The following is an 11877-nucleotide window of genomic DNA, read 5'->3' as shown; positions in this document are numbered from 1 at the left end:
CGCTATAGTTATTTATTTGTAACTTGTTTATAGAATTATTTTACCTTTCTAAATATTATTATTTTCTTACAAATTATACAGTCAATTTAATATTTAATTTCTATTAATTTTTAACTTTTTTATGCAAAAAAAAAAAAAAATTTAACGTTTCCGTAGGATGTAAAATCTAGTCTAGTTGTTATTAAAATAATTAAAACTAAAAGGTTGAGGATTAGCTACCTTAGGTAGAAAATTCAAGAAGTATTCTTTGGGGGAAGTTGAAAACTTTTATGCCTGCAGCAGTATCCTCGACCGTAGACGAGAATATGGAGACGAGTCATCAAAGTTGGGATGATCAGATAGGATAAAAATTTCTTGGTTTTACTTAAAGAAATAAATCCAATTCAATGCCCAATCTCAGGAACCACGAAAAAGAAAAGGACAATTTCGATTTTCCGGACTTTAAAAAAAGTTCGGTCAAATCAAGACAAAACGGCCGAATTTACCCTATCTCAATCCCTTTTCTGCCCCCTGGTCAGGTTTGGTTGGGTTAGGAATAAGATTGGTACAAGCTGAACAACTGCTTTGGAGGCTTGGAGCTAGAAAGTGGTTACAGGACGCCCACAGACAAAATTAACTTACCGTCCGGAGAGAAGGAAAGTTCGGTGACACTTTCCAGCTAATCGAACAGATAAAGAAAATCTTAATCGAGATTGAGAATGAGCAGAGGCGGAAAACTCCTGAATATCCAAGACAAATTATAGCGCCGTTACAAAAGTTATCAACAACTCATATCAGCGTCGTATCTCGAGTTTTCATTTTCAAAGAGAAGGCTATTCTGATTTTCCATCCATCTAGAACATCCATGATGAAATAACAAGGCATAACACAGTTACTAATATCTCCATGAATTCATCTTTATTTTACTGATTATAACACAGTTTAGCAGTTCTATGAGATCTTAATATATTTCAGTTGCGAGATTTAAAACGGAAATTGCAATCATACTATCCTTACCGAGAATGAGCATGGCATCAGGCAGGGCGCCAAGAATGGGAAGAAACAAGCCACCAACGATCCCCGGGCCCAAGATTTCAAGCAACAGCTCGCTGCCACAGGACAAATAGGTAGCGGCCTTGTACATGAGGAAGCCATAGACGATGATAAGGAACAAGTTCCCGACTACACTGGTGGTGCAGGGCAAGAACCCGTACGTCTGGTCGCAGGTAGACTCCGTCAGCGGCAGGGAAAACCGGAGCAGATTGTCCTCCGGCGAATCCCGGAAATCATGGATCCCATCGGAAACTAGATCAGAGGAGGAAGAAAGAAAGCGAGCGCGGACCTGAGCGCAGAGGATTAGGAGGGAGAGGGAGAGGGAGAGGGAGAGCGTGAAGCTGAAGCGACGAGACATTGGATGGGAAAACTGATCATTTAATGGGTGAGGATGTGAAGCATTTGTGAGGTTTAAGTAAGGATATGGAGGCAGAGAAGAAGAGAGTGGCGTTATGGATGTTTGAATTGCATTCAAAGGAAGGTTTCTACGTGTGGGGACGGAAAAACGGTCGGCGATCTGCGTCCGAATCGCGTGCCCTGCGGGGAAGAGGATGGTTGTGGGAACATTTATATTAAAAAATTTTAGAAGATAAAACTCTTACAAAATGTAACAAAATAATTCTTTATGTTAAAAACTTCAAAATTTTACATAATTCATGAACAAGTGAACCCAAATAATCAATTTTTTTACTTCTTTTCTTTTAGGGAGAAAAACACGGCAGCTTTTTCTTGTTATAATTGGGTGAGAGGGGAAAATCAAGAGGTACTCAAAAACAATTTCTTTTGGGGGGGGGGGGGGGGGGAGGTTGTCGTGGGTGCGTTGGGGGATGGAGATAGGATGGTCATGTGATGCGTACAATTTAGAAAAAATAATAAGTAAATTCCAAAATATTAAATCAAAAACCGTGGACAAAATCTTTAAAAAAACTACAAATATCCATTAATTTTAGTTATATTTAAAATTCTGGTTTTCGTAATGGTTTGAACTTTGAATTGTTATTTTTAACTTATTTTTAAAAAGATTTTATCTCACACTTGCTTGTTATTAATTCAACATTTTAAAATCCTAAATTGAAATCCGTTGATTATTTAGTGTATTAGTTGTTAAATTTAAAGTGCAAACGTATGTAATAAAACAACCAATCTTTAGAAAGAAAATAAGAACTCTATATTAAATGAGAAAAAATTAGAGTTTTCATCTTTTGATTGGGCCAGTTTCCTCTGTGGCATGTGAAATTGATACATGAATTAATGTTGTTTATAATGTCATAGGGGAGAATTCCCTTCGAGGATTTTTGAAGTAAGTTATTTATTAAAGAAATATCAATAAAGACTTATTGACCAAACTTATTTTAAATTAAAGCTTTTAAAATTTTAAAATATTATTGCAATTCAGAAGTCCTAATTTAATATTAAATTTACAAGAGAATGACACGATTGTATTCATTTAAATTAATATTAGAACTACTTACTTGATTTATTCATTACCCTACTTTAATTGTTCATTACTTACTTAATATTGTTCATTGTTACACTTTACTTATTCATTTCTTTGAAATAAAATCAAGTAAAAGTTTGGCAAAAATAAGTGAAGTAGGTGCAGTGAACGACATTTTTTAAATAAATGAAATAATATATATACAAGAAACAACAAGTTATTTTGAGATAATTTAAACATTTGAAATAAAATTAAGCGAAGTAGGATAATGAACAACATTTATAAGTAAATAAACAAGTAAAATAAATAAATAAGTGTAAAGTAAAATAGTTCTTTTATCATTTTTCTCAAATATTAATATCAAAGCAAGACCTCATACTGCAGTAATATTTCATAAATTTAAAAGCTTAATTTAAAATAAGTCTGGTTAAAATGTTTTTATTGATATTTTCCTATTTATTGTTGTACAACCAAGAAAATAGTATGCAAGAATCGCGAGACTAAATTGTAAATACACTATTGGTCAATTATCAAAATGCCTTCCCCTTAATTGTAAAAACTCACCCTCTGGTCCACCATTGTCACCACCATTATCAAAATCCCTCTGGTCCCGCCACCGGAACCCCATCACCAGCAATTGTATCATGGCACTAGCGATAAATTTTAGTTCAAATTTTATTAAGTTGTAATTCAGATTTTAATAAAATCAATGTTTTTTTTGGCCAAATAATAAAATCAATGTTCAAAGCTTGTTTAGACAATAACTTATTAAAATTCGAACTACAACTTCTTATATTTAAAAAAAAATACAAAAGCAATATAAAAATGTCTATTGTCCATATCTATATATGAGATTTAACAAAGTTATTGTTAAAAACCTAACACAACCCTCTCTTTTTTATTTTGACTTAAGACTAACTATAAATATAGATAAAATTAATATTTAAGAAAAATAAATTGTTAAAATTGAAAATATAACTTTTTAAATTTGATCTACAAACTGGTCATTGGAGCTTTGAAGTTAGCCAATAACTTGCTGGAATGCAAATTTAAGTTGTCAATATTATAAACAAAAACCATTAGTTAATATTCAAAACTGTTCAAAGAATGACATGTCAAAATTCGATTCGAACACAACTTTTAGGACTTGTTCTTTGTTGTTTTTAATTTTTGTGTAGTTAAAAAAACTCATTTAACTGAGCGTTTTACATTTAAATATTTAAAAACTGTTCTATTTTTAATTAAAAAAATAGAAGAATAAATAATTTATACTCTCTCCATTCAAAAATATAAGATATTTTTAATCAAATCTCATCCTCCCAGTAAAGTAGTTTTCTACTTTTCAACTAACCCTATCTTTTCATATTTATTTCTATTAAATACTCTATAATAAATATAAAGTCATTATTAATAGGGGCACTTTTAAAAAAAGTCAATGACTACATCTTAGAAAACTAAAAATATTTTACATTTTTTTTAATATCTAACTTCTTAAAAAATGACTTATATTTTTAACAGAGAAAGTAGTTATTTTTTTTTTATTTTTAAAGTACATTACATTTGATTATTGTAAATTATCTTCCTGTTATAAACATGGTCAATCATTGTCATTGGCGACTGCCACTACTGGTCATTTTTTTACTCCAAAATTATTTTAAATTATCATAATTAAATAGGCTTTCATTTTATTTTGTTTTAAAAAATAATTTTTAAACATTTATTTACAAAATATTTTTAAAAAAAATTAAAAATAGAATGAAACTAAACAAGCTCTTAATATTTGAAAATAATTTGTCAAAATGTGAAGTGCAGCTTGTCCGCCAAAACTTTGAAATCAGATTACAAGCCATCAGATTTGTTCAAGGAAAAAAAAAAGATCACAAGCTATCAAAATTCAAATAATAACGTGTCAGTATCCCTGAACAAGTAATCATATTAAAATAATAGCAAGCCATTTAAAGAAGGCTATGCACTATGCCCAACTGTCTAGTAGTCTGGCCTTGCCAATTTTTTATTTTTAAAATTTTTTTATAAATAATATTTATTTAATAATATTATTTTTATTAACATTTATCATAAAGTATACTTTTATGAAATTTTAGAATTTGTTATCATTATAATTTTTTAAATCATTTTGAAAATTTAAAATTTGTTTTAACTTATTATCATGTAAAAATAACTAACAGTTGTTATTCTTTTAAACTTTTAAAAAAATAAATTTTGATTTTAATATTAGTTTTATAAAAAATATATTTAAATAATAATAATATTTTTTTAAAGAAAACGTTTTTATGTATTTTTAAAAAGTCTTGTAAAAATATTTTTAAATCAATCAAGCATCAGTTGACCTGAATTTGTATATGAGCAGGACACTGGGCAGAAGTAAAACCTATCTCGACCCTGTTCATGTGCAATCTTAAGAATAGCTGTTCAAAATTCAAATTGTCACCAGAACAAAGCTCCAACTACTATTGTTGACGCTAGCAACCTCGTCGTTGGAGCCTTGGAGATAAAATACCAATGGTGGACCAGATTTCCGGTACCGAGGACAACGACGGTGGCAATAGGGGAAGGGCATTTTTATAATTGATCAAGAAAATTTAATTACAATTCAGTCTCTGGGCCCTTGACTGGTCCTATCTTGATATTACCTATTTTTAGAGGTCCTTAAATGATACTCTCCTCAATTATGAATGGTTTGTAATAGTTTTTACACTGATAATATCGATACCGTCATTGATTTTAAGTTGATTTGTACTTATGAAAAGAAATAAAAACGTATCTTTAAAAATTATGATATATATGTAATTATGAAATTTAATAATTAATAAAAATATTTTGCAATGCATAGAGGATCTGAATAACGAAGGACATGCTTCTACTGTTCATTTAATTATTTGTTATAAAAAATATATATAGATCATCCCAATACTTTCTCTTTGTATATTTTTATCTTGTTCCCCTAAACACGCTCTTTGTCATCCATTTGATTGATTTTTTTATGGTAAAGATTATTAACAATGATTTTAAACTACATATGTGTGTATCCCTGTATCCTCATTTAGTCACGTAACCATTATAATCTTGTCTGAAAAAGTATTTCACTAATAATAATAAATGCAGACAATTAAACCAAATATATTGTCCATTTATAAACTATTTTCTTAACCATTCCATTAATCAACCGAGAAGATTATGCATGGAGAGACCTAAAGTACGATACAAAATCCATTTTTTTACTGGTGTACGATACACACATAATTAATTAATTAAATCTTGATTTATTATGGATTGACTTGACCCCCTACGCTTGCCACATAAAGATAGAGTAAAATACAACGATATCTCTTTCATTTTGTTAAAATTATAGAGATGTCCTTTTTATTTTCAAAGCATACACTTTAATCCAATTTTTAATACTATTAGAAATATCATGTTAAAAATTTTAGAATACTTAATTTTTTATTTTTAATTATGTTAAAATGTTTAAAATTATTAATTTGTTCTTATGATCTAATTGTCTGCTCCCTCTCTCCCTGTTTTAAAAAGCTTTAAATAATTAAGTATGTCAATATTTAAATAAATAATTTAAAATTTTTGTGTTAAATTAATCAATTTTAAAGAAAAATAAACATAAATTATATTAAATCATTTATTATATTAAATTCCTATTTTATAGATTTTTTAACTATGTGTTTGAATATTATTTTAGCATTTATATATTTAATTTTTTGAAAAATCACTAAATAAATGCATTTACGTAATCAAAAAATTTAAAACATAAACAAGAATATAAGATTATATGGATTTATTTTTTGGGTAATTTCAAAAACTTTTAAATATAATTTATTTTTAAAGAGTGGTATTTTGATCCGACATATATGACTTGATGGTCAATTAATAATTAGAGAGATGAAAATAAAATTTTAAAAATATAAAAAAATGTTTTTTAATAACTATTTATACTATGAAAGGTTCGTACGGGTCTTAAAAATCTAAAGGAGACATTTATAATTGAAGTAAAATTGAAAATAGGTAAAAGTATCTTGCTCTAAAGATAAACTACCAACGGATGGGGGCAACCGAATATAGTAACTAAGGAAGTCACTTTAAATTGAGATTGGTGGAGAGATATAATAATTGGAAAAAAAAAACTTATATGCAATTCTTTTCTTATATAAACTTTTGATTCTGCTGTCCAATTACCAGATGACGTCTCCTTTTTTATTTTACACATCACACTTCATTTCATTCAGTGAAAATCACTATTTAATTACCAAAAAATTTTATAAAATGTATAAAATACTTCTAAATTCTAAATTCTGTACAATGAGAACTTGACAAAAGAGAATGATAACTTGGACATAAGTTTAATATTAAGTTATTAGTTTTCTTTATCAAATTATAATTGCATAGGATTTAAGACTTGAGAATATTTTATACATTTTATAAATTTTTAGGGTAATTGAAATTCTCGCATGCAACTTCTCAATAATTTTCTGTTTCATTTACTAGTTATTAGTTTAACGCGGTTAATAAAAATGGTTTCATTCCAGCCAAAAAAAAAAAATTGCTTTTCTCAACCTCAATAATCAACTGTCAAAGCCCGCCACCGGCGGCCACCAAATTCCGGATGGTGGTATCACTCTGCCTTTTGCCCCTCTTCACTCTGTTTTTTTTTTTTTTTTTGAGATAATGATAGGAAAATATCCCCAAAATAATATGCAAATGACAATCTGATAACAGGAAATATGATAATTATTTTTTTAGTCTCACGAAACTTGCCTAACATTTTTATGCTCTGAAAAATGGCATATTTGCCACTGTTTTAAAATTTAAAATAAAGTGGTGACTAAAAATAAGTTGTCATTTCTTTTAAAAAATAACTAGAGTGGAATATTAAATTAAAAGTTGTTCTGTATGAATTATTTTATCAAATCTAATAACTAAAATGACTATATTTTTTTAAAAATAACTAGAACAAAATTACAAATTATAAGTTGTTTGGTGTAAATTTTTTTTATCAATAGAGTCTAGCAATTAAAAATCAGTTACCGCTTTCTTTTGAGAAATAACTAGTTTTCTTGAAAAAATGACTACAATGGAATAATAAATTAAAAGTCACTATGTGCAAATTTTTTCTAAAAGGATAAAGAAGTCTTTTCACAATAAAATCAATTGACAAACAAGTCCTCAAGAACTATAAAATAATTATCACATTTTACAATACTTAATTGTTTTTAGCATATTTTGGGATCTTTTTTCTGTCATTCTCCCTTCTTTCTTCCTATTAGATTTATTTTTAAAGTATGTAAATGGAGGATGAGCTAGGGAAAAAATACATGTAATGTTTTGAGTTTTGATACGGGTAAAAAAGCCTGGGACAACTAACAATCATTGATCCTAATGAAATAGACTTTGATTGCTTCAACATGTACATATCATGAATTTAAGTTCACGTAAATGTAAAAAAAACATTTTTAAAAGATTAATTTTCAATCGAGCACGACAATATAATGCTCAAACTTGTTCTAATAATGTAGCTACATTAAAAAACACACATTAAAGTCCCTTCAAGCATCAGGGACATCCAATAAAATTGGAACAACACAAAGAAGATTAGCATGGCTCCTCTGTAAGGATGACATGCACAAATTGATAAAAAAACACAGATTAAACAACATATAAGCATTGTTATGTAAATTTTAATAATACAATATAGTGATAAATTCTACCGGGAATAATTATTGTATAGATTCTTACTATTTATATACTCCTTTTGGTAAAAAATATAAGGTATTCTTATCCATAATAAATTAGTTATTTGTTTTCAAATTAAAAACTATCTTTTCATATATATCTATATTCAATATGGTATTTCACTTTTAAGTAAATATAAAATAATTTATTTATTAGGAGCACTTCTAAAAAAGAAGCAATTATTATATATTGAAATATTAAAAATATCCTATATTTTTTAATAGAAAAATTATTTTTTAGAATCTAATGATATGTTTTTTTTGGATAAAAAATGATATGTTTTTTTTGTATTTAAGAAATAAATATATGCTGTGTAATCAATAGAAATATCAAGCAATATTAAGAGAGAAAAAGTATCATTGATTTTATGTATTTTTATTTTATTTTCATGTTTTCATATTCTATGTATAAAGAAGATCATGGGTGGTACTGGTAAAAAAAATAAAATAAATAACTTTAATTTTTATTAAAAAAAATATAAGAAATATGAATAAAGAAAATACTTATAAAAATAATTAATTAAAACTTATTAATTAATAATATTTTTAAAATTTTAATAAATAATAAAATATAATGATATTATATAATTTATGTAGCTGATTTTATACTGTGAAATAAAATTTATTGTCATTGTTGTGGTTGTCACCATTGTCATCATCATATCCTATATTTCATATAGCGTGACATGCGTCGAAATTAATTTCACTACAGTAATATTTAGTCATAAAAATATAAATAGTTGGATAATGTTTTTTTTAAAAAAATTAACTGAATAAATAAATTTATTAATAAAAAATATATTACGTTACTGCAGTTGTCGGCAAAATCCTTGTTGCGCTGAGGATATGGATCTGCGGGCTGCGGCCACGCGTCGACGGAGTATTGAGTTTTGCATTTTTGCATCGGCTCTGACTTTTTAGCGCGATGACATGTTGACAACCATATAAGATTTGGTGGAACAGAAGAGACATAATTAACAAAAAGCCAAATTTATATATATAAATATATTTTTTTATTTAAAAATATAAAATATTTTTAATCAAATTTTACTTTTAATAAAATAATTACTTACTTTTTAATTAATCTTATCTTTTTATATTTATTTTTATTAAACACCCTACAATAAATATAAAGTCATCATTAATAGAAATATTTAAAAAAAAAGACAATAATTACACCTCAAAATATTAAAAATATTTTATATTTTTTAACATCTAACTCTTTAAAAAATATATTATATTTTTAAATGGAAGAAATATATAATATCAATGTATTCAATGCATGTTATGAGTGTTACAATTTATTTAATTAATAAATACACATAAAAAACACGCAATCACTCTAGTTACTATTATAATTTTTTAAAAAATAAAGTAAATTGGACATGACTCTATTTATTTTTTAGAACCAATTTGGACATGACTCTATTGGAGGGTATCAAATTTCATAAGCAAAATGTAAAAAGGTTCATGCAATTATTTATATTAAATTTATTAATTATTATTAATCAATTTACTAATTATTATTACACTTTAATTTTATGCTCCTCTCAGGTAACTACTTATATGTAATTGAAAACAGGAAAAACTGATTTTTAGTGACTTTATTAGCATACTCCCTTCACTTAAAAATATAAAATATTTTTTGAGAAGTTGAATGTTAAAAAATATAAAGCATTTTTAGTGTCTCAAGATGTAATCATTACATTTTTTTTTCTAGAGTGCACCTAATATATATAAATTACTTTATATTTATTTTTGAGTAAAACACCTTATTAAATAGGGATAAATTTTAAAAAAATAATATTAGTTTAAATATAAATAATTATTTTATTGGAGAATAAGATTCAATAAAAAATATTTTATATTTTTTTATAGAGTGAGAGAGAGTGCATAGTATGATGACTTTTCGACTGTATTGCATGCAATATTTATCAATACATATAAATCTACTCACCAATCAACAGCTACACCTTCACATTAACAAGGAATTAGTTTTGATAAAAATTGACCTAAATATCAATTTTTTTATGGATAAAGGGGCAAAACTATCTAAAAAATGATCAGTTAGAAGCATCCAGTATCTTAAAGTGAGAAAAAAATAAAAATATCAATAACATTATATGAGTAGGTGTAGAAGTGATAAACCATTAACTTTGACTTAACGCTATTAACTTTGATTGTTAAATATTGACTATATATGTTACTCGTCAATCATTACTGACGTGGACTAACAAATGGGCAAAAATACCCATGATGTTATCATAATTGGTGCAAAAATAATAAATCTATCAAATCATTTAAATGTTGACCATTAGTTAACACTTAAGTAGAAGTTGATCATTTTTTCACAAAGAAACACCACCTAATGTTAATATTTTTTAAAAAATATTTTTTAAAAAAATTTTTATACCCAAATTTTTACCTTTAAAAAAAAAGTTCCAACAATATAATTACACTAGTCTAGCAATTTACAAATAATTCAGCTATGCTACACAACATATCTTATGGCAATACAATAAACAAATCCATACAATTACATTGAAAGTTGAGATCATTGATGATCTAGATGCTCATGAGGGGAGTTTTATTTAGAATATATGTTCTTACATGCTCATGAGGGGAGTTTTATTTTGAATATATGTTCTTACATCTTTCTTTCCAAATATTCCAACATACATGGGTGAAGAGTCTTTATCATGGGGTTTTATTGCACCTAAACTTCTAGCGTTGGTCTTTTCATTTAAAAGTATCCAATCTTGTAAAGGGAGAGAGAAGAAAATGCATGTGTAGTTTAGGTTGATTCATTAATTTTATTCAAACCTCTCTAAATATCCTATAGCCTCTCAAAATATGGATGGAGAAGTTCAATGTGTTACAACCAAAGAGACATACCCTGTGTCAAGGGTTGGCACCAAAGGGACGGCCAAAATGCTTGGCAAATTTTTCATCTATTTTTTTGTAGTATTGAATCTCACATTGAGTGGCGTTGAACATACAATAAAAGTGAAACAACTCATAAACTGACATTTTTTCTAGGATGTCTGCAAAACTTATTCACTTAAAAGTAAATAGTGCACATATATATATATATATAAATAATTATTTCATACTATAATACAAATCATTGTCAATTAACTTATGCTTTTCAAAAAAGGTTGGTTAAAATCTTAATTTTTCAAAAATTTTACACATTTCCAATCATGTTCATAAGTGTAATGAATATAACATTTGACTTATTCAAAACATTTTTATTGATTACTTAATAAAGTAAGGGTATGATTGAAAAATAAATAAATAAATAAATAATATATATATATATATATATATATATATAACATCTATCCAATATTCTATATTTTAGATCAAGTAATGTTTCTAAAAATAGATTCATATTGTGGTTCGAAGAAGGAGTATATATCAAGCCCTCTCCTATTTAACCTTGCTAATTAAAATTCTACAAAATTTCCTTCTTTTTAAAAATCTACCTTAGACCTTAATTGCTTCAGTTTTTCTATAACATGCTAATATTTTTTCTACTTCTTATGAGATTTCTCAGGTTACCCGGTCCTTCATTAGCCGTATGCTGACTTTTGGCCCTTCCTTCAAATTAATATGTACGCACGTAAACCCATAATTGTCTTTGAA

General features: G+C 26.8%; 1 protein-coding gene and 1 pseudogene across 1 annotated transcript; one reads left to right on the top strand and one right to left on the bottom strand.

The window, feature by feature from the left end:
• Positions 1 to 511: 511 nt before the first annotated feature.
• LOC129313826 (sodium/calcium exchanger NCL1-like) lies at positions 512 to 3116 on the bottom strand. The gene is made up of 3 exons (XM_054957238.1): positions 3035 to 3116; positions 997 to 1569; positions 512 to 719 (listed from the first exon to the last, which is right to left on the bottom strand). Exons 1-3 carry the CDS (start codon positions 3114 to 3116, stop codon positions 613 to 615), a joined length of 762 nt encoding a protein of 253 aa, XP_054813213.1. The 3' UTR covers positions 512 to 612.
• Positions 3117 to 8037: 4921 nt separating this feature from the next.
• Positions 8038 to 8147, top strand: LOC129314711 (U6 spliceosomal RNA; annotated as a pseudogene).
• The last annotated feature ends 3730 nt before the right edge of the window (positions 8148 to 11877 follow it).

The sequence above is a fragment of the Prosopis cineraria genome, unplaced genomic scaffold (assembly GCF_029017545.1).
Source record: "Prosopis cineraria cultivar Desert tree isolate PC_DT_omini unplaced genomic scaffold, ASM2901754v1 PC6, whole genome shotgun sequence".
Classification (NCBI taxonomy): Eukaryota; Viridiplantae; Streptophyta; class Magnoliopsida; order Fabales; family Fabaceae; genus Prosopis; species Prosopis cineraria.
Note: the sequence above shows the minus strand (reverse complement) of the source record. Positions and strands in the feature narration are given on the sequence as shown.

Excerpts from the sequence above, each read along its gene's own strand:
- LOC129313826 (XM_054957238.1), bottom strand. The coding sequence starts at position 3,116 with ATGATACAATTGCTGGTGATGGGGTTCCGGTGGCGGGACCAGAGGGAT. Across the intron at positions 1,570-3,034 it reads TGACAATGGTGGACCAGAGG|GGCACGCGATTCGGACGCAG; the intron begins GTGAGTTTTTAC and ends TCTTCCCCGCAG. Across the intron at positions 720-996 it reads TGATGCCATGCTCATTCTCG|GAGTTTTCCGCCTCTGCTCA; the intron begins GTAAGGATAGTA and ends TTGGATATTCAG.